At 37.4% G+C, this 24,175-nt stretch overlaps 1 protein-coding gene across 1 annotated transcript in view; it reads left to right on the top strand.

The window, feature by feature from the left end:
• The window catches only part of CHIC2 (cysteine rich hydrophobic domain 2), a 29,730-nt gene extending 9,371 nt beyond the window's left edge, over positions 1-20,359 (top strand). Inside the window, exons 2-6 of the mRNA XM_063135796.1 lie at positions 4,753-4,807; positions 4,968-5,123; positions 11,615-11,671; positions 11,841-11,900; positions 18,580-20,359. Of these exons, the coding sequence (XP_062991866.1) occupies positions 4,753-4,807; positions 4,968-5,123; positions 11,615-11,671; positions 11,841-11,900; positions 18,580-18,630 (379 nt within the window). The 3' untranslated portion in view covers positions 18,631-20,359. The remainder of the gene's footprint in view (positions 1-4,752; positions 4,808-4,967; positions 5,124-11,614; positions 11,672-11,840; positions 11,901-18,579) is intronic.
• Positions 20,360-24,175: the final 3,816 nt, after the last annotated feature.

The raw sequence follows: 24,175 nt of genomic DNA, 5'->3' as shown, positions 1-24,175 counted from the left end.
TGTGTGTGTGTGTTTTGTGGGTGGGTGGGACTGAAATTTTGTGGAAAATGGGAAATACTTTTTTTTAGTGTTCTTTACAGATCTAGACACACAGTTACTTTAGGAACATAAAATGCATTCTTAAAATTAAAACATTTCAAAGTCAACTCAGTAAATTCGTTATTCTCTGAATTAATTAATCCTTTAAAATTAATATACCAAACATGGCAATTTTATGAACAAACCAAGTTATATGCAATACATTTTAGGTTACTATTTTATATCTGACCAGAGGGAAGTTCAGCAAGTAGTCCATAAAACATCTGAATCACCTTTGATGCCTCATGAAATAGGAAGAGCTTGGTTTGGGTAGAGTTTAGGGGAATTTGGTCTAAAGAAAAAACTATTGAGGGTATTGAGAGCAACAAGTACATTGAATAAATCATCAGCTAAAGATGGTCTGGCTTCAAAGGGAAGGTGCTAGTTCTAAATTTCAGTTTGCCTTTATGATAGATGTGAATATCACCTTAAATGTTTCCTGCCCCGAGAAGGGAAGAGGCTACATACTAAGATTTTACCTCTGATTGTGGTTCATTCTTCCCAAATCTCAAGCAACAGTTAGATGCTGATCTATAAATCTTCAGTCTTTGTAGTTAGATTCAATTGAAGTAGTATTTACGAAGCATTTACAATTATTATGACATATAAATATTTGATGTGTTATTCCAAAACTATTTCTGAAGATACTTGCAATTGGTTATCTCAGAATCCTTTCCCATTTGTTCTGAAATTGTCTCACTCTTATTTCCAGATTGAGCAACAATCCGTAAACTGAACCCCTTAACTGTCATTTTGTGTCAATACAATTCTTAATAGTATTTTCCTTCAAAAGCATCCATATTTGAAATAAAGTATATTACATGCCTTGTTTGAAAAAAGAAACCTCTTAAAATAATTGTATCCATTTTCTAGACACTTCTGTCACATCAGATAACACGCTGATAATTCATACTATCTTTCAATGTTTCAAGATTTCTGTGGCCAATTATAGTTGCTTCCCAGCATCTCTAAATCAGCACTGAAACTGATTTTATATCTAATATATTTTATATCAGCTTTTAACTGAGTGTGGTTCAATATTGTTCTCAGAATTTTGGTTTCTGTTTGTATGACTGCTTCTACAAGCACCAGTGAAAATGCCAACACAGGAAGAGTTTGAAATATTTTTGTAGTAAGATTCCAGCTGAAACTAGGTTTTTGAAGGGACTCAGCACAGCTTCATTCACCATGTGAACATGGTTTGTGAATTGGTGTTGGCTTGGGAACTGAACGCCTATTAAATACTTTGCAAGACTGAATTTCTTGTCGATCTTATGTGGGGTTGCAGGATTCATTTTGTAATATGAAAAAGTGGTTGAAGTCTTCCTCCTCTTAGGAAGTATTCTTGTCAACATTATTTGAGAGAGTGAAGGGGGAAAGTGTGTGAGTCTGGGGGAGAGGGCTGGCTCCCCCTCCAACGTAGAGTGGATTCATAGACTGGAATGTGTGATTCACTTTTGCAAAACACTTGGGACTTAAGTCAATGGGACATAAATTAGTTATGACTGACATTTCACATTGATTTCAATGAGACCTGAGTGTGACTAAGTTACAGTGCAATCCTAAATATGTCTGCTTAGAAGTAAGTCCCATCGAGCTCTGTGGGGCTTGCTCCCAGGCAAGAGGGTATAGGATTGTAGCCTTAGAATTTTTTTTTACCACAAGACAAAGGTTCCATATGAAACAATAATGCTGGGTTTTTAAAATGGTGTTTCCAGTGCTTGGAAGAACTGAATGATTTAGCGATCTAGGTTTCATCTTGAAGCATTTGTTGGAACAGCTCAGCACAAACAAACAAAAAGGGTGGAGCTGTGAAGGGAAAACAAAAGAACTTGAATCATCAAAGTGAGCTCTGTGTTGATCCCCTGAGCTGCGGTGACAGACTGGCCTCAAACATTTATTTTCTAAGATGTGGCCCTGGCATGGTAGTATGTACTAATACTGCTATGCTGAGAGCTGCTACTGTCTGGATAGAGAGAAAAATTTCTAGAGGCCCTTTGGACATATAAGAATATCCCTTGGACTGAAAGGGAAGGAAAGGGTATGTCCACATATGCGCTAATAAATACAGTTTGCATTCCAAAAGCATTGGTATTTCTTGACTTTCAGTGAACAAATCTACAATCAGAAGATAGGTAAAATATGAGGATGAACAACTTTCTTCCTGTGTCCCTTGACTTGTCCTTACTACTGAACGAATAAACAACAACAAACAAGGATGATTTGATTTAAATCAGATTTCCTGTTTTGTAAATTTGCTATATACTTTTGGGGTTTACACCTGTAATACAGAAATTGTAAATGTGCTGAACAAATGTGCCTAATTAATTGCTGTAAAGAGTAAACATATTGGTTTGCAACTAAATAAAGACTTTTGTACTACCTAGAAGCATAACCAAAAGCCTACAGTCTCTTGTTCTCTTTGTGGTAGCAGTGGCAGGTGGTACAGAATGGCATGGGTAAGAGCCTGGGAAGTGCATAAAATAAGGGTGCTGGCTGCATGCGAGTATCCTACCTTTGCATTAGAGAGTTAGGTAGGCGGTATTATGAATCGAGTTCCCCCACTACAAAGCTGCGAACTATTACACAAAAGCTATATTTGTCCATATGACGAAATATAACTTGCCACAGTATTGAATGCAATACATGATCCCATTGTATCATATTTATAAGACTCAAAAGTCAAATATTTTTCCCTTTGGCTTTTTTATCTTCTGTAAAAATACATAAAATGCAGCAGTGCAGATTTTAACATGTTTGTATTAAATTCACATTTTATTTTAAGACTGCTTATATTTTAAAAGGAACACTTAAATACCGCATTTAAATGAAGCCAATAGAGTTGCTGTCATGAGGCAGTCTTTCTGTCCTGAATTTCAAGGGTGAAAAGTAAACATCCAGTCTTTACGTCTTTTATATGGATCGGGATGGATTAGATTTCAGATTTCTGTGTATTGTGGAAACTTTGATAGCCCCAAGTATCTTTATAGGTAAAGTATCCAAACTTCATAGCAACTAAGCCTCAGTTCTTCCAGCGTGAAATAGTCTCTACATAGGACAACTGCAGCACCAGTTCCTGAAGTCTTGCACATATTTTAACACTTTGTAGCGCACTTATTCTAGTTCCTATGTTCTTATTCTCTGCATGGGAGTTATTAGTGGCTAATTATCAGGCCATCATGGTTCATTATGATTCTTTTTTTATGGTATAATCTCTTCTCCACAGTTAATTGTGTTCTTGGGAGCAAAAGGTCAGACTTTTTTGACTACTAGAAAGAGGGAGGTCAAGATGAGAGAATAACACATGCCCTAAGAGCTTAAGATATTTCGAATGCAGCCGCTTGACCTTGCAGAGTCACTTATGGTTAAGGATGACATGATTATTTACAGAGCTTCAGCTGAAGTTCCTTGGCTTACTCTTCAGATGTTCTGTTTATAAGCCTGATTAACAACTTGGGTGTGATTGAAGGGTATAGCTTATTTGATGGAACTTTTAGGGGTAGGGTGGGAGACAAACATTAAGACAGATACAGTAGCCATCTTTCATCTCATCTTGGTATCTTAACAATCGGGCCTGACTGTGTATTCATTCTAGTCTTCAGAGGTTCCCCCCCCCCTTTGCTATCTTTTATAAACTTTTGTCCGTTACACCTATAATACAGAACTTGGAAAGCAGGTTGATAATTCTTTATTACCATTTGAAATGTTTTGCTTGTGTACCATGCTTGGGTGGGGATAGATGATTGGAGGACTCCTTGTATACATGCAAGCTGTGGTCCCAGTTGTTTCTTATTCCTAAGGCAAAGGTCTAACAGCATCTCTCATGATATTTCTGGCACCATAAGTGTTATTTTTATTATACTAAATTGTATTGCCTGTCTTTATTTTTGTCAAACTGGTTGCAACTAAAAAAAAAAAGTAAAACCATTCAAAATTCAAAGTTAGAAGACATTGTTAGAAAAGTGGCTCAATCACTTAACCAGAGTGATTAGGCATAACAACAGTTGCCTCCTGAACAGGAGATGAAATGAAGCTGACCAGAGTTTTGAGGGAAGGGAAACTGCTTGCTTTTTTCTAAATACAGCATGTAGTTCTATAAAATAAGGAAAAGCTTGGAATTTAAAAGACAAACTCAGATAAGTCAGAAGAGTATGAAGGCTAAAAAGTCATTAAAGCATTAGTGCTCTCAACTGTGTGGATCCATAGTGATTTAGAAACTCGAGACAAAGAAAAAATGGGTTAACGATCCTGAAGTTTGTTCCTTTTAAAAATCTTGACTGTTTTTTGAGTTTGAAAGTCAAATGTTAACTTTATTTAAGCCAGGCAAATAAAAAAAAGTTTATAAAATATAAACTACTTCAAGATGGAAGCACTTTTCTCAAATAGATTCTTGAAGATGTTTCAGTTAGGGTTGCTTCACAATTCTATGCATCAGTTGTGTTTATCATGGCTGTAATAGGACTTGTAAATAATGAAATAAGGCAAGCACATGTGGGCACCAATATTTGTTGGCTTATACTTGCGTAACCACACTTGTGCAGTGTAGTTCCCTGGCAAATACCATTTTCAAGCTTGACTTGTTGACCACAGCAAATACAATTGCCATGCAAAATGTGATGTGTCCATTGGCCGCATTATGTGGAGTGAAATAACCTGTTCATTTTGTGTTTGTAGGTTTGGGCTGAGCAACAAATTTGAAGCAGAGTTTCCCTCCTCGTTAACGGGAAAAGTAAGTATCTGTGAGAGAAAATGAACTACAAGAATTGATGGAGATTAGAATTCAGACAGCTTCATGTTGTTTTAAGGGCGGAGGGGGAGGAGAAGGATTGGTTAACTTAGATCAGGCATTAGAAGTACACATCACAGTGCTTCGTGGCTCTTTCTTTCAGGTTGCACCTGAGGAGTTCAAAGCCAGCATCAGCAGAGTGAATAGCTGCCTTAAGAAGAACCTTCCAGTCAATGTCCGATGGCTACTCTGTGGCTGCCTTTGCTGCTGCTGTACTTTAGGTTGTAGTATGTGGCCAGTTATTTGCCTCAGTAAAAGAGTAAGTTAGACTGCACTTATTACCATGTGGGTTGTCATATAAACTCTATTTCAAGTTCCCTACTGGGTTGTTGTTTTTTGGTGGGGGTGCCTTATGTTTTTCAAAGTGATTTTCAGAAAAGCTGCTAACTTTGAATACCTTTTAGGCATACGTAATATGGTATTGTGGTTACTACTAATTGTGGTAGGGTTCCAAGCTGTAACAACAGCAAAAAGATCCCCACCTTTAAATCCCCCTCCCCAAAAGAACGTCCCAAAGGCGCTCAATGTTATTTTAGTGCAGTGTCTGATGTGTGTTGAACCCTATTTGTTTTTCTTGAGGAATTCCAATAATGTACAAGACCATTTTTCAACAGTGTAAAGTCCAGCTGCTCGTATTACTTATTACAGTAAAATGACTTCATGCTTTGGAAAATGTGCTATGTAGAAATTTTAAATACTAAAATTTCTCAAGTCATTAGTGTGATTCTGCATTCTGATACACTATCCCCTGATACCTTATAACATTCAGTTTTAAATGTTCAAAATATACTTTAGCATTATTGATTCACTGTTGGTGACAAGTTCAGTGGGAGGAATATGTAGAAAGCTTGTAGAAAACTAGCATGAATTGCTGCAGAAAATGCAATTATTGAGGTGATATAAACATTTTATGAAGTTTCTGTTGGTGCTTCGTCATGTAACTGTTAGAACTAGTGATGGGTGAACTGACCCCATCATCATTCATAATTTTTTTTTTTTATAATAATTTTTATTCATTTTCAACACTATATAAACATAGATAAACATTTCCAAAATATAACTGAAACAAACACAATAAGAAAAAAAATACATCAAATATCTGCTGCATACATATTGAATAATTGTTGAGTACAAATATCAAAAACTATTACATATGCCTTATCACACTACAACATCTTCATTCTTAACATAAAAGTGCACCCCCCACCTCGGGATCATTCTTGAGTCCAAAATCTAATCATTTCTTCTGCTGGTGGTTTCCCACTTCCCTTAGTAAACACGAACACTAGGAACTGTTTCCAGATTCCTTCGAACTCATTTATTTTAGTTACGCCTTTTCTCCACTTAATATTGCATGTCAGTTTATCATTAATGGCTATGTCCCATACTACTTTATACCATTCCTCAATAGAATATTCCCCTTGGATCTTCCAGTTCCTAGCTATCATCAATCGTGCTGCAACCAACAAACTCGATATCAGCTCTATAGTTCCTTTTCCACACTTTATATCTTCAAATAGTGACAGCAATGCTATTTTTGGTGTTTGTTCTATTTTCATTCCCACTATTTCTTCAATTTCTGAGAACACCATCTTCCATAATCTTTGTACATATTTGCATTGCCACCACATATGTAAATACGTTCCTTTTTCCCCACATCCTCTCCAACAATTTGCTGAATGTTGATCACTTATCTTATTCAATCTAACCGGGGTTAGGTACCACCTCCATAAAATTTTAAAATAATTCTCCTTTATTCTTACTGATAAACTTCTCAACACTCTTTGTTTCCATAGTCCCTCCCAGCTCTGTCGCCCTATTTGTATCTTCAGATCTGATTCCCAAATCATTTTCTCATCATTCATAATTTACTCACCAAGATACAAATACGTTTTACGTTCAGATGAAAGTTCTGTTCTGAGATTTCAAAGTAATAACAAATTTAGAATTCAAATGATATGTGGTAGCCTAGAGGCATTGTACCCATTTCCTTCTTTATTTTTTAAAGATTTCTTTGAAAGTAAAAGCCTCTCCAAGAGACTAGAAAGCATTGCCTAGGTGGATAGCCATCTTTTTTCTTTGCCTACAGCTCCTGGAAACAATGCTGTATGATCATGTAGTGTCATGTCACTTGTTTTGAAAGTGCACATCAGGAGCTGTATGTCCTAGTGTCTCAGAGAAGCATTAACCTTTTTAATACCTCTTTTCTCAAAAGAAATATTTACTTTAAAAGGCCTCAAATCACCTTGTATTACGGCATATTTACTAAGACTTCCCCCCCACCCTTCCAAACCATGCAGAATACACAAAGCAGACACAGAAACATAAATTAACTCTGAATTAGTGGGGGGGGGGGAATTAAGTTCCCTGGATCAAAGTCAGGGCTCCTTATACATTAGAGAGTTATGAAAATGCCATACTTCATATACAAATCAATTAATTTGGAACGCTTCACTAGTTAGTGATAGGATCACCCTGTAATTTCCACCAGATGCATGGTTAATTATTTAGCTAAGTTGCTTTAGGCACACATCTTTCTATCACACACTTGAAAAATCCTATAATAGGTAGCTAACCATCACACATCAGACTTGTATTTTCTGTTAAATTCTAGTCCTTCAACATTAACTTTGTAGCCTACCATTTTTCCTTATACTCAAACGTATTAAGCTTCACACAAGATTTTCTAATATGTACATCTTAGTAGCAAGTTAACTACTTGCAATTACAAAATAGTTGGCATGCTTCCCTAGCAGCCATGTTCTCTATAAAGTAATTTTTGGCTCATTTTAAATGTTTACTTACAAGTCGTACTTAAAAAGTAATGCATGATGGATTCAAGCTCTTCAGGTCTGTATAGATCATTCCTTTATATACCATTGTAGTTATCCAACATCCATAACCAAACAATACATGCTCTGTCATATAAAGAAGTGTTCAGTTTGGATGACTTACAAGTATTTCTTTCCCCCAAGAACCTTTCAGAGTATTGGAATGGGGCCTTTTTCATGCTACATGTTTTCTTTCATGGAACTACTTCTGATGTATGAACCAAAGCCACTTATAGGTAGTCAGATGTGATGAATACACAAACCTGTATTTCACTGCTTGTATACATATGGAGAATGTGAGTTGCACCTTCCCAGCTCATGGGTATGCAATGGAATACATAATGGTATGGGGTGGCCCTGAGCATCTTTTGCTGATCTGTTAACTTTTTATGGCTGAGTTTGCACAAACATTGTGAATGTTCTATATAGAAGAGTAAGCCTTCTGGTCAGAAGGCTGTCACTTATCCTGTCCTAACCCACTTGAAGTAATACACATGTAAACATACAATATTAAGTAGTTGCAGCAGCTGAAGTAGTTAAATTAGTGCCCACCTTGAGCCTTAGAATAGGTTGCACCAATCTGAGAACAACTGTCTGGAATTTATTGGCAGGTTGGAATAGGATTTTCAAAAGATGTCTTTGACTGTTGAATGAACACCCTTAAGTTAATTTAGGAATCCCCTTTAGTTAGTCATTTTAAATTTAAATTGTTTACTCATTACTTTTTACACTACAGAATGTAGTTCAGAAGAAATGGCTACAATCCTATGCATAATTTGGGAGTTAGTTCATCAAAGTCCATAAGTTTACCTCCCAGGAAACATGCCTCGGATAAAACTGCATGTGTGTTGCATTTATCTCTAGTTTCTTTATTTACTTATGTCCTACATCTCCTTTTGTTTAAGATGGATCACATAAATAATCAGGTTTAGTTTCCTAATGTAAAGTTTTTTAAAGATTCAAATTTATTTTTGGTTAAATATTAGTTGAAAAAAAGAAATAACCACTGTAGTTAGTTTCTAAATCTTCTTAATAAGCACTCTTCCACTTAACTTGTGCTTTGTTGTCAGCAAATGTGCTCTCTGGTTTTCTGTATGCCATTGATGAAGAATCTACTGGGTTGTCATCCGAGTGTTACACTCGAATCAAGAGTCCCTTTGGGGTTTTGAATGTCCTCACCTGCTCCTCACTGTAAATCATTGAGCTGTCAAGTGCAGTGATTAATTAAGCTGCACGTGCAAGTCTTTTTTTCTTCTTCACCTGTCAAGTAGGGAAAAGGAAGCTTGGTGTAAAGAATTGTGTGATGCTCTTCAATTCACTTTTTCTTCCCCAGGCCGAGAAGTTTAATGTTTCATTTAAACTTTCATTTATCTTTTCTATAGCTGACTGGTTGAGTACTGGCTGAGCGATTTTTAAATGTTGCACATCATACATACAAGTAATGATTTACAAAGATTAGGTGTACTTATAGACATCAGTGTTACCTACTCTGAATCTTTGGAGTTAGAGTGGGTTAAATCGAATAAGAGCAAATGCACAGTTTGTCTTCTACACATGGTCTGCTTAATACTAAATCATTACATTTTAAAAAAAAAAAACACCCGGATAATACATTTCCTTAGAAATCAGTGTCCTGCCCAATCTCGTACTTAAGTAATCTGCCTGATAAGAGTAAAAAGAATCAAATGTTAAATTTGTTTCAATAAAAAGTATAGAAAGCCCCTTTCAGAATGTTGTATTAAGTCTTCTGTATTCAGTTTCTGTTTAGAGTGTAAAGTGTTTTAATTGTACTAGTATTTGGGAAGCTGGTTTCTTTTCCATCTTTTCTCCTTCCCCTCCATGCCTGCAATGAAAGTTAAATTGTACAGCAGTCTTAATCTACTATTTAAAAGGTTCTGGCAAGGAAGATTACAAGGTAGCTTCTCATTTTTGAATCGGTTTTGCCATTGGTTTAGCAGCGGGTGGGCAGACAGATGCCTGCTCGGAGTAGAACCTATTGCCATTTTTCACCATTGATAGAGTAGCCTTTCAGAGTCAATGAGCTCTGTCAATGTGAGCTTGTCAAGGCTACAACTTCATAGACCTGAGAGGCGGTTTGAGAGGTCAGCCCTTTTCAGGTTTGCTGTGATGCAAATGAGCTTTAATGCTTAAACAACTATTGGAATTTTTATGTCTGCTCCTTGTTCTTTTTTCTTCACAAAGTCATTGACGAGACATTCAGTGCTTTTTAAATTGGAAGTTGCATTGTGCTAAAGACCTAGTACAGATTTACGGAGGGCTGAAAGCAGTTAGATCATGTTCTTTTCATGGTGCGATTAGAATCAAATCGATTTCCCTACAGCCTTCAGCATTCAGATGGCAATTTTAACAAAGCTCAGGGGGCTAGACAAGGGACAAAACGACTGAACTGAATGTTAATTACACTCTGCAGCCTTATTTTCTTTTGATTTGGAGCTGACTGGCAACTAAATTAACAAAAGTGTGACCATAACTGCTGCCCTATTTTCATTTAAAAGGAGAGCAGACTCTAAAAGGCTATCTTTACAAAGAAACAAGTGAGGTCTGCCGATCATTGTTAGGGGGCAGGCACTGTCTTTAATAAAATAAAAAGTATTAGCCAGAAGAAACAGAACTTTAAAAAATACAATGTAATAATTTAGTTGCTACTATGAAAAGTGCCTCAAGAGATTTTGAGAACTCCTTCCATTTTAGAAACAATAATGAAAAGGTAAACATGTATAATTATTCATGCATAACAGTGTTGATTCTTCCATGTAGGCACAGTTCAGGTTTATGCTCTTACAATTGTTGCAAATGAAAAGAATTTAGTATCACTAGATAATTACTATTTTTTGCCTTTGGAATATATTCAGTAGGTTTGATTATGAGTTTAAATACGAGAAAAGAAAGACATGCTGGTTGTACCAGTGTGAAGTTTGTAGTATCTCTTGTTTAGCAGTAGTTGAAGTGCAAGATGCTTCCCGTCCCCCTTCTCTCCCCCCTTTCTCTTTGCCTTGTAAGGAAGTTGCAGCTGTATGAAGTTGAATTTGCCACAAGGCTCAGTGATCCATGCTTTTGCACCTGCAACACTGGTCTCATCTCAACACCTGGTGTCGTGATTTATCCTGTCTTATTCATAAGGACTAGTAAATCCCATTTTACTGCTGAGCGATTGATGATATGGCAGTCAAGTGACCATAAACAGCAGTATGCATTTCTAGCATGTTAATATAACTCAATTGGGATATTAACTGCATCTTTAGAGTAGCAGGCTTTGTACAAGAGGATTAAAAATATTTTCATTAAAACTGGAAAACTTCGATTCAACAGACTTATTGAAAAATGGATTTCAAAATATTCCAGATCATTTCTGCATGAAATGTTAAATGTGAAACCATAGAGTTAGAGCTCCAATCTGGAAATTCAACCAATGGCACTTGGTTTTTTATGTGTCACAGTTGTAATATCATCTACGAATTGCATGTAGAAACTGTTCCATGCTTGATTTGCACCCTGTTTGTTTCAAGTTATTTGAATTTGGGGTGGTTTAATCACACTCGCTTCAGTGGATCTAAATTGGCTCATTTGGCAGTGTTAATGAGTCAAACTGTTGTTAAAAGTACTTGAAAATGATATTAATGTTGATATAGATATATTGCCCAACCATTTAAATATTTGTTAATGGTGTTGTGTGCCAATAATACCCTGCTTTTCTTTTCTTTTTAAAAAATACCCTCTTTATCATAGATACAATTAATACAGAAAAGTCGTAGTTCTGAAGACCACCCTGTACTCAGTCACTGTCCTTCACCTCTTCTCTCCCCCCCCCCCCCGCACCTTTTCTACACAAAGGCAGCTGCAAAACAAACTTTTTTCTAAAACTACTCAAGAGTAAAATTCTTTCTCATTTGTCTTCCAGACACGAAGATCGATTGAGAAGTTATTAGAATGGGAAAACAATAGGTTATACCACAAGGTGAGTGCCGCAGGGAGCAGCTTCATACTGCTGGGGCCTGAATTGCACAGTATGGAAACAGATGCTTTTGTTGAACGCGAAATATGAAAGGTGGACAAATGGGCTAGTCTCTGTGCCGGCAATAAAATACAGCTCATTTTTCTTTCCCCCTTTTCTCCCTGTTGTCTAGCTGTGCTTGCATTGGAGGCTAAGCAAAAGGAAATGTGAATCGAATAACATGATGGAATATGTAAGTTAAAGGGCTGTTTTGTGCGTTTCTCTATTAAATGATCATTTATTTTGCTTCTGATCTTATTCTTTCCATGATTATTAATCAGCAAAGGTGTCAGGAGCTTAATCGCCTGAGTGGCAAGGATTTTCTACGGTTCACAGATGTATGGTTTCATGCACAGGGCTGATTTATAAAGTTATGAATGACTTGAAAACAAGGCTTCACTGTGTCCTGGAAAAAATAATAAATTAATTGCCAAGATAAAATGGGTTGAACGTGTGTTGATGGAGTGTGAAATTTTCAGATGCTGTATAAAAAGAATAACTGCAACTTTGGTTACGCAGTGAGTTAGATGTGGACTGTTTTTATATCATGCTAATCGAGTCTCTGTGTATGGAAAGAGACCTTTCAGCCAAGCTGCTGGAGCTTAGGAAACCTTTAGACATTGCAGATTTTAACTGCTCTCATACCTTAGGAGTCTTGAAAGTTGCTTGAGCTTTACTAGCTTCTCTCTGGTTTTAAAGCCTTAATGGGAAAGTGGGAGAGGAAATGTGTTAGGGTTTAGCTCTTATTCCTTATTTTTAAAGATTATACAGAAGATGCAATTTGATTTTCCGTGGGGTGCACTAGTTTTTCTATCTCCCCCACCCCCGACACACACACACACACACCAAACTATCAGTGCATGTGATTTTAATTCATCTTACTTACTGCTCTTTAATTTTTTCTGGGGAATCTAAGGAAAGTGACTTGATAAGGTATTTATTAGTTTAAAACAAATATGCCATTGCAAAATATGCTACTACTGTATATATAAAAAAGTAAGATACAAGCAGGGGTTAACAAATTAAGACTAACTCTCAGAAGCATCTAGCTTTAGCTATTTCTAACACATCCATGCCTTTTAATTATATATCTTGTCTATTATTTAGCACAATACATGCATTATAGACAGTATGTTAGAAGATTGATTTAAAACAGTGCTTAAATAGTTCCAAATTACCTTAAAATTGTCTTTTCTGTTAGCACTGAAGAAAAGGGGAAATACTAAGGCCTATATCTAGCCTAAAACATAAAAGCCTTCCTAAAATGCCTTTTTTTTTTTTTTTTTTGCGGAGTAGCTCTATTCAACAAACTGTTTCTTTTTAATGTCTATTATACTTAACATGTTAATTTATGATCATCTATTATAGTGAACATGTTAATTTATGATCAGAGACACATGGTAACTTTGCAATAGTTGGAAGTAAGAAAGAAAATTTGACACAGGTTTTTGAGTTGGCCTGCGTAAAGAAATTCAGTTCTGTATTTTAATTACTGAATGTTTCTGCCCTTTTTGAACCCCACTTGCACTCAAAGGCTATAAGGAGCACACGTATATGGAGACGTATTCTGACTAAAACATTTTCCTACAAGAACTTCAGGTGGTAGTAAAAGTTAATATTGTAATCTTCCAGCACCCTGAGACAGTGTAAAGTTTACAATTTGTTTAATTTCAAGGTCCAATTTAGGAAGTGTTTACTATTGCATGTGTAGTGAGAATGTGATAGATCATTAGATTGTCCCGTAACATTAATATATTTAACACTTTTACAACTTAGGCTGCCCACTTATATGCACCCTAAGCCTCATTGGGTTGGATCCAAAGATTCCCTTCCTCCAACCGAATGACTCCTTCTGTCAGAAGATCTTTCCTTTTATGGAAAATAACATTCAGTTCTAAGTAAATATGCATAGGATTTGATTGCAAGTAGAAAATTTCTACTTTTGATAAAATATGTATTTAAACACTACTTCTGAATCAATATAGCAGACTTAAATCGATTCGACCCTATATTATTGCTTCAAATGATTCTCAAATATAAAACTTGTCGTGAAAAAGTTAAAATATGTGTGCTTCCCATGCTAGCTGAGCATTAACCTTTGACAATCCCCCCCAAAAAAGTAGAAAGCATCTTAGTCAAACAAGAAACTTGCTGGAGCACTGCTGATAAGCATGCTGAACTTTTGTGGTTTCCCCATGGGTAGAAAAATAGAGTAAATCGGGGAAGGTGGAATAAACTGATCATTTTGTTGTCTTAGGAAAACTGTCTTCCAGCCTTGCTAGGCTAAAACTTGCCCTACTAGATTTTAATTGCCAAGGCAACCACATTTAAGTAGTGTGCAGAGTTGTAAGCCTTTGTACAACAGTTCTGAAGGGAGATCATTTACTTCTGTGAGAACATGTTTTTACTTATATAACACCCTTTCCACTATCCCCCAAGACCCTCTACTAGATAATTTAATAAGTTGTGCTCGTAACCTTCCTGCCTTAATCAAACTAATTGCATAAAGTGATCATTCTCTATATTCATAGTTAAACTTAGAACAACTTTCTCTTTTTGTGAGAAATGTACTGCTGTTAGGAAAGCAACCCTTGATTACCAGAGGGAAAGAGAAGGGTTGAGCTGGGAGTGGAAATAATGTTGAAAACTGTTGAAGTTGAAAGTTTAATTTTGACTGAGCTGCAACTGATTTGATCTTTCAGCACCTCCTCTTTTCTTTTATAAAGCTTCCTTTTAGAGTAGGTGTGGGCAACTGCTACGCCCCCTGCTCCTGCTGCCCCAGAAAGGGTAAAAAATAAATTAATTTAAAAAACAGCATCCATAGTGGCCATTTTGAAGCTTTGTTTTTGAGCACTCTGTTGCTACTATGAAGTACCAGAAGGGTCAAAATTAGCTTGAAAACATGCTGATTTTGACACTTTGGGTGGTCTGTAGCTGCTTCAGGTGCCTTTAAAATAATAATAATAATAATAATTGGCTTTAAAAATATTTTTAGTGTTGGGGGAGAGTGGGGAAGCTGTGGCCCGGGGACAGAAATGGCTCCCAGACCTCCCAAAGTTGTCCTTTTCTAGAGTCATGCTTAAATGGTTGTTATCTCTTTGGCAGGGCCAGTGCTACCATTAGACAGCATGAGGCACCTCAGGTTGAGTGTCTGTGGAGAGCACCACAAGGTGTTGGAGGGCAGAGTGGTGTGTGCCACACAACCTACCTTTTGCCCTCAAAGATCATTCCTGCCCTCTGGTGGAAGCTAGCTTAGAACTAAGTCTCAGTGGAAGACACTGTCCTGTTGCCAGCATTGAAGTCATTCATTTGTCTGTCAAGTCAGCTTCCGTACATTGAATGCAGAGAAGGCATCATATACTTTGCTGTAGGCAGCAAATGTCTTGGGCCAATCTTTACATGTTGCATCTTGGATGTTTTTTCTCCTTTGAAACTGTTTTTGAAACACCCTTCAGTTTCACAAGAAGCTTGGTGTGTGGGGCGTGAGCGTGCTACTGTTTGAGAAACACAAGCTCTGTCTTGGCAATGGAGAATTAGTTGCACACTTCCTTAGACAAAGGCCTATCTGAATATTTCCACGTGTGGTTTACCCAGGTAAAATCTGAACGAAGCAACTGATTTTGTCAGGAATGCATTAGTGAGTAAAGTGGGTAGTTATAAGCCAGGATGCAATGAACAGGGCAACTATTTCTGTGTGCCTGGGGAAGGCTTCAGACGTGTTTCTCAAACATCTGCCACCCATACTGCCCCTATTTCTGGTTGCCATTCTTTGGTATACACTTCCACATTGTTCTCTGAGACTTGGGAGAAGAGTCAGTGTTTAAATCCATGCCTGGCTTTGGAAACTCTTGAAAATAGTGTGAATCTAGCTGCTTAAAAATAATAATCACTAAAACCTGGTGTAAAGTGAGATCTTGGGAGATTGTCCCCCAACGTCTCTGCACATGCAAAAGAACTTTGGAGAGGAATCGTGTCTCCCATTTAGCACCAAATGAGAGATGCCTTCCATTTTTTTCTCTGAATTTTACAGAGGACTCTGAAGAGAGGAAGGATCTTGTGCCTTGTAATGGGCAACCAAGGGGAGATGGTAGCCAGAAAGATTTGTGGTCAGTGCTGACTACCTGGTAGCCAGTGTCAGAGCTCATGCTTTGGATGTAGAAGTCCCAGGTTCAATCCCTGGCATCTACAGTTACAGGGATCATGTAGCAGGGGATGTGAAATATAAGTGTCTGAACTGCTGGAGAGTTGCTGCCCATAAGAGTAGACAATATTGGGCTAGATAGACAAATAGTCTGATTTAGCATAAAACAGTCTCCTACATTCTCAATTATATTTATGTACCCTTGCCCTACTTAAAGGAAGCAAAAGCTGAGTGTAGCCGTACACGTACTCTGGGGTTTAGGAAAGCTGATTTTAATAAACTCAGAACTATGATAAGTAAGTTCCCATGGCAAGTGGCCCTAATGAGAAAATGAATCCAAGGTGGGTGGGAGTTTTTTTTTTTTTAAAAAAGGAAATCTTAAAGGCACAACTACAAACAATTCCAACAAGGAAAAAAAATAGAAGACAACAGAAGAAACCAATGTGGCTCCACAAAAAGCTTAGAGATGACCTGAAAACAAAAAAGGACACATATAGGAAGTGGAAGGAAGGACAGGCTACAAAAGAAGCGTATAGGCAGGTAGCACAGAAGTGCAGGAATGGCATCAGGAATGCTAAAGCTGAGAATGAGCTGAGGCTAGCGAGAAATGCTAAAAGCAACAAAAAAGCTTTCTTCAGGTATGTGCATAGTAAAAGATAGAGGAAAGAAACGGTGGTTCAATGCTTGATGAGGATGGCAAATTGATAACAAGTGAAGAAAATGCCAAAGTGCTCAATTTCTACTTTGGTTCATCCTTCTCCCAAAAGCGGGTCTATGACACACACGCCCATGGCAAAAGTGAAGTACAAGCTGAAGGGGCAAGATTACATTTTGAGATTGATAAACAAATGGTCAAGGAACACCTAATTTCTTTGAACGAGTTCAAATCTCCAGGGCCCAATGAACTGCATCCTAGAGTAATAAAGGAGCTGGCAGAAGAACTCTCAGAACCACTCTCTGTTACCTTTGCAAAATTATGGAACACGGGTAAAGTGCCAGATGTTGTCCCTTTCATCAAAAAGGAGCAACCTGGAAACTACAAATCAGTTAGTCTGACATCCATCCCTGGGAAAATTTTGGAGCAGATTATAAAAAAGTCAATCTGTAAGCACCTTGAAAACAATGCAGTGATTGCTAGAAGCCATCATGGATTTGTCAAGAGCAAATCCTGCCAGACTAATCTGATCTCATTCTTTGATTGGATAACCTCCCTTGTGGGACTGTGGGAATGCTGTGGACACAATATATCTTGACTTCAGCAAAGCTTTTGACAAAGTGCCCCATGACATTCTGATCAGCAGTCTAGCTAAAAGTGGGCTAGATGGAACAACTATTAGGTGGATTCACAGTTGGCTACAGAATCAGACTCAAAGAGTGCTTATCAACAGTACCTTCTCAAACTGAGAGGAAGTAATGAGTGGGGTACTGCAGAGCGCAGTCCTGGGCCCGGTGCTGTTCAACATTTTTATTAATGACTTTGATGAGGAAGTGCAGGGAATGCTTATCAGATTTGCAGATGACACAAAATTGGGTGGGATAGCTAATAACCTGGAAGATAGAAATAAACTTTAAAGTGATTTTGCTAGACTGGAGTGCTGGGCTGAAAACAACAGAATGAAATTTAGTAGAGATAAATGCCAAGTTCTACTCCTAGCCAAAGGAAACCAAATGCATAGTTACAAGATGGGGGATACTTGGCTCAGCAGTACTACAAGTGAGAAGGATCTTGGAATTGTTGTAGATCACAAGCTGAATATGAGCCAAAAATTTAATGTGGCTGCAAAAAAAGCAAATGCTATTTTGCGTTGCATTAATAGTAAAGCTTCCAAATCATGTGAGGTAATGGTTCCCTTCTATTCAGCACTGGTTAGGCCTCAACTTGAGTATTGTGTCCAGTTCTGGGCACCACACTTCAAGAACTTCACCACACCTTTGTGAACCACCCAGAGAACTTCGGCTGTGGGTCAGTATATAAATGTAATAAAATAAATAAATAAATAAGGATGCAGGCAGTCTGGAGAGGGTTCAGAGGAGGGCAACAAGGAAGATTAGGGGTCTGGAAACAAAGCCCTATGAAGAGAGACTGAGAGAACTGGTCATGTTTAGCCTTGAGAAGAGAAGACTGAGGGAAGACATGATAGCACTCTTCAAATACTTGAAAGGTTGTCACACAGAGGAGGGCTAGGATCTCTTCTCAATCATCCCAGAATGCAGAACACAAAATAATGGGCTCAAGTTACAGGAAGCCAGATTTCAGCTGGACATCAGGAAAAACTTCCTGACTGTTAGAGCAGTATGACAATGGAACCAATTGCCTAGGGAGATTGTGGCTTCTCCCACACTAGAAGCATTAAAGAGGCAGCTGGACAGCCATCTGTCAGGGATGCTTTAAAGTAGATTCCTGCATTGAGCAGGGAGTTGGACTTGATGGCATTATAGGCCCCTTCCAACTCTACTATTCTATGATTCTATACTTAACGACAAACAAGTTTTCAAACTGGAAGGAATCTCAAAACCAAGTTCTCATGCATAGGGGGTCTGCATTCAAAGCAAGTCAAAGCACCCTTGGGTACATATAAGCCCTTGGATGTGCCTTAAATTAGCTGTTTGGATCTTAGCCACAGTTATTCCGTTGTCACAGTAGAAGATTTAAGAGATTGCTGTGATGTTTTAAAATTGACCGTGCTCTAAATAATTCACTAAAAGTCTTTTCTCTCTCTCTTTTACACAGGTCATTCTTATAGAATTTTTACCAAAGACACCAATTTTCCGACCAGATTAGCATTTACTTTACTTAGAGACTTCCCAAATATGTTGTCTTTTTTCCAATGGTGCCTTGCTTGGTGCTCTCCTGGTGGTGATATAGCGTTGGTTCTACAGAATCTTGTGGTGTTCTTCATTCTTCTCTCTCCCTTTTTTTTTGTAACAGCATGTTCAAAGTGCATTTTGTCAAACTCTGCAGAAATCATTTCATGCAAATGTCAGTGTGATTTAAGTTATTACCTATCCCTTTTCTGTTGTCAATGAATCCTGATTTTCCAGAGTGTGTGTTTCTTTGTGTGTGTGTGTGTATATAGCTATAAACACACAACCAAAAATAGCTATAGATGAAAAGGTATTTTTAACCCTAAGATACGCATCTGTAAATTGTGAAAATTGTCAGTCACCAACCTATGCACTTGCATCTTCTCTGAATCTGCATATTTTGCCAGTAACATATTTGTATATACTCATTTTTCTTCTCTACTTTTCGGGAACATAAAATCAGCTACCCTGTGAGGTGACAAAGCAGGATTTCTTGATAAATTTCTTGAAACCCAAACACTGTTTCACCTTTACACTTTTTTTCTATTCCATGAAGAAACCCCATCTGCTCGGAAGATATTCATCCCCAAGAAACTTGAAATTAGATTGCTATTATTCCACTAGAAGAACCGGTGGTAGATTTGCATGTGTTGAATGGTTAATACTGCTCAGGATCATAAAAATCACTAGTATTTCACAGAGGATCGGTGTATATACAGCCATGGTTGACCTGCTGTGACTAAGAGATTGGGATCGTTGATGGAACATGTGACCCACAACCCACTTCCAATCTATTAATTACAGTTGAAAAAATAGACCATATGTTTGGGAGGGAGAGTGTGTATGTGCACACTTAAGTATATGTGTGTATTGTGGCTAATGCCATGTAACAGCTTTACTGTTTTTTTATTGTTTACCAGATCTAGTAGTACACAAGGATGCAAGATCATCAGAAATATATTTGTTAAATGAATGCTTTGGTAATTTTTATTCTTAAACGCTACAGGTTTTGTCCCCAGCCCGGAAAAGTTAGTTGTTCTTAAGTCCCATTAAAATCAATGGATCTAGTTAGTTGTGGCTAACTTTTTAAAGTCCCATTAATTTAAATGGGATTTAAGTGCAACACAACTTTCCAGTTTCTTATTTTTACATTTTCCCTTTGGCTGGGGCATTTGTATGTAAAACATTGACAACATTATACCAGAAGCTATGGATGTGTTAATAATGTCTTGATTTTTACATCTGTGTATCAGATGTGTAAGTCAAAAATTGGTTATTTGACTTAATAGCAGACTGAATGTTTTGGGTAATACTTATGATATCCCAGCTTCCGTTCTATTGTTATGTTTACATGTTTAGCATTTTGTTTCCTGTTTTTATTGTTTGCACAAGAAAGCATTCTTAAATATGGATATGTGATATTATGCTTCGGTCAGGCCAGATTTTAGTTTCTTGGCTGTGCATATCGTCATGTATTATGTTTAATGCCTCCTTAATGCAGTTATTTCCAAAACAACTTGGTTTTTGGATATTAATGTACATGAATTATAAAATACGTTAAGGGCCTGTTCTTCATGTAGCAGAGCAATAATGTGAATAGCCAACAAATGCAACCTGCTTAATATTTGTATTAATGAAAAGTTTACTCCACTGCAAGAATACCATTTTTTCTTCATTTAAATACAAGTTTCACTTTACTGTCATTATACAGGTATGTTTATTGGGTATTTGTCAATGTTTGCTATTCATAGCAGATCTTCACTGGAAGGTTACACATCCTTTGCAATAGAAATAATTTCCTAGAAATATATTTCAGAACACCTTTTATCTAGGTTGTCTTTGCCTATCACAACATACAGTTTTTCCAAGATATTGCTTTTATCTGTTAACCTTGGGCATGATTCAGCCATGGTGAGGCATTTCTAAATCGCATGGTATTCAATTAGGAGATAATTAAGCATATGCTTAGCTCTATCCCACTAAAAATGGTGCAGATGGTTTTGGCTAGATCATATGCATTCTTTTTTGCTGCAGATGTCTACTTGGGCTCCTTTTTAAAACACAAGAACCTTAAAAATACGTAGACATAACCAAGGGTTTAAAAAACACTCCCTACTGTCGATGACGTGCTTTTTCTTGAAAAATTATAAAATAGCCTTCCTCAATCTGGTTGTGTTGGAGTGCAACTCCAGTGTATCCGCATGACTGTGGTGGCTTTGAATGATGGAAGTTGCAGCCCAATACACCTGGAGGGCACCAGGTTGGGGAAGGCTTCTATAAAGCATTCCTTCCACTCCTCCTCTTACTTATGAACATTCTATAATGCGTTTGGGGCACACCTTTCTAATAAAGACTTGGGCCACAATCTAACACAGTGTTGCTTAAGTCAATGGCTATGAGTGGGCTTAATTCTGTATTGGAATATGGTCTTGATTATGATGAAGAACCAGAGGAAAAAATATTCAACTGAGCTGACAATACTCTTGTAGACACTGGCTCCTTTCTAGAACTGTGGGATCTCAGCTTTCTCCATTCACTTCCATGAAGGTAGGAATTCTTTTCCATGAATCTCTTTTTGCATGTGTTGGGATTTTGTCTGTCAAAGCAAATGGGGAATCTCTTGAATGTTGGCGCTCCTGTATATGTAAATTGCTGCAGATTAGACAATTTTTTATATAACTGGTACATTAGAATTTCTTGGCCTGTTGTTCCTTCATCCCACAAACTTTTGATCAACTTAATCTTCACACGGGCAGTTTTATAACCTGCTGACAATTTGACTCGTCTTTAGCTGTTCATGTAATTGCTAATTAAGCCAATTCTGCTCAAATGATACAGATTGTTGTTCATTCGAGGTTTGTTGTCTTGTATATACTTAGCAAAATAACTTTGTCTGCTGGGCTTTTGAAAGTGGGGAGTGGGGACTTACCAGAGCTACAACCAAAAACGGAGAAGTAGCTGATTCCTCAGGCATGTATATTTTAGTTGCCAACAGAATACATTTTCATCCCATGGGGTATCAATACATTTGAGAACTTGGTAGTCAAAATGCTACAAAGACAGAAATAAGAAGGAAAGCCCTAATAATTTTTGTTGAGTTCTTATGGCTACATAAATTTTATCTTTTTCATGAACTGATCTGTCCTCACATTTATTAAATTAAGAGTGTTGTGGAATAACACAAAATGTTCTCTAAATGTATTTGCTTTTTTAATTTAAAATGATCTGCAGGTCATAGACACCTAAATATGTAAATTAGAGGGTATTTTCTAGCTTGTATATAATTATGAGAAGATGCATAGTGTTGCTGAGAATGTCGCCCAGTTCATATCAGATCCCTGGTAGGCCACTATAGATGGCTGATTCCCCTTCCCCCACAATATCAATCATTTCAATTGTGTTCTCCTGGCTTTAAGAACTTGTGTCTTTTTATATATAGTTATAATTACCAAGGGAGCATGAGGCTGTAGTTTTAAACAAACTTGCTACAAAGTAGCACATTGGGGCTGACTTCTGAGTAAACGAGCATAGGTTTGTAATGTGATCATTTTGAGAGCAAAACCCCCAAAGCAAACCTCTCTTCCAATGATTAAGATTAAATAGAACTCTGCCTATTCAAATATGCTTCCCCCTTCTGAATAAGTATATAAAGATGATAATTCATTAAGATTGAATTCATTTTGGTAAGCAGGTGTTCAAATTCCTACCTATATTTTGGTTCTTGAGTATATTCATCACTAACCTTTGTGATCAGTTGAAAGTTTCAGTGTCACCTCTCTATTAAAATTGAGTTGGTGTCTTCGGTAATAGGACACCTCCAATTGAAAGACTGACAAAGTGGAGTGTAAACACATGAGCCTCTTTAAATGATTTCAGCTGTCTTGATTTAAAAAAAATGCTGGACATGTTCCAAATATTCTCAACTTGGTCCAAATTGTTCCTGTCAGATAAGAGGATAAAAAAATAAGATCCAGTGAAATATTTGCTAGTTGTTTGAAGAACGTTCCCTTGCCTTTAACAAGACAGCACAGTGTTTCCTAATTCTTTCTGTGTACTAATATGTTTCATCATCTGGATGTCATGTCAACCAGCTGTTCTTGTGCTGCTTTTAAATTTAGCAAAGGGCTTCAACTGTACCGTTATTTTAAAAACAACTCCAGCTCAAGCTAGCATCCTATGAACTTTTTATTTTTTAAAAATCAAATATATGATGGCTTGACAACATTTTTGGGATACTAGCAAATTGTGAGTTAGAGTGGGCTGTGTACCAAGAGCTATGCTAGCATGGTGTGACACAGCATGTCACTTTGGTAGTATGGCAGAGATGTTACAAATGGTGTCACAAGCTGCTAATGTTTAGTAATACCGTCAATCTCACTGGTTTGTTCATTACCCTCAGCCCCAAAGGCAGCAAGTGGTTTTCCACAGTGGTCTAGATTTTACACTCTTCAACATTCCCATGATAAATTATCCCTTGGCCATTTCATTTAGCCTTCTCTCACCTGGTACCCTACAGATATTTTGGACTACAACTTCCATCATTCCTGACTGGCTGGGGCTGATGGGAGCTTTAGTCGAAAACATCTGGAGCCCACCGGCTTGAGGGAGACAGGTTTAGTGCAGCTAAGCTAACTGTATGTAGTGAATTCCTTCACTGGCAGCCACCACTGATGTGAACTGGAATAGGAAAAAAGCTTCATCGTGGCCCAGCTCATGCAGTAGGTTGTACGGAATGATAAGGCCAGTGGATGAGAAAATCACAGAGAGCTGATTCCTATGGCAAGTGTAATGGATAGGCTTTGACTCAGTGATCTTGTATAGAGCCCTTAAAATTTAAAAGAGTATGTGTTAACCTGCATACCTAGCGGAGATGAAATGTCTCCAAATGCCCTTCCATTCTACTTTTTACCCTCAATACCCTCTTTGGTATGCAGAACTTGAGGATCTGCCAGTATAAAGAGACTTCTGATAGCAATCTTCTGGCAAAAAAGTTGGATGAACTGCTAACAAGGCAAAAAAGTAGCTACTAAGAACTTGGAAAGTCATGTATACTGTCCAAAGAAGAGAAGCAACAATAACATTGGTGCGAAGGGTGAATTATGGTATTGGAATATATTCCAATCCAAAATGTGTACACAAGTGCGTAATCCTACATCTTCAAGATTAATACTGGACTGGATTTAAACTAGAGAAAGCAACAGCCCAATCCTGTTTTTCTTTACTAGCTAACTGTATTCTACAATCCTATGTAAACTTATTTAGAACTTGGTTCTGAGTAAACAAGCATAGGACTGGCAACTGCTCCTTAAGTCTTGGATTCCACTGAGATTTACGCATACCTAAATGGTACAGAAGAAGACTGGGTCAACATGTAAGCAGGTTTTTCATATTATCAGTTATAAAGAGAGAGAGAGAGAGAGAGAACTGTCTCTGTGGGTATGATCCAAAGACTCATGGGACTAGCTCCATGCATCCAAGGTGTGTTTTTAAACAGCAGTCCTCCATGCTGGATAGAAACAGAG

Source organism: Elgaria multicarinata, chromosome 10, assembly GCF_023053635.1.
Source record: "Elgaria multicarinata webbii isolate HBS135686 ecotype San Diego chromosome 10, rElgMul1.1.pri, whole genome shotgun sequence".
Lineage (NCBI taxonomy): Eukaryota > Metazoa > Chordata > Lepidosauria > Squamata > Anguidae > Elgaria > Elgaria multicarinata.
This window is presented reverse-complemented; position numbering and strand designations above follow the sequence as displayed.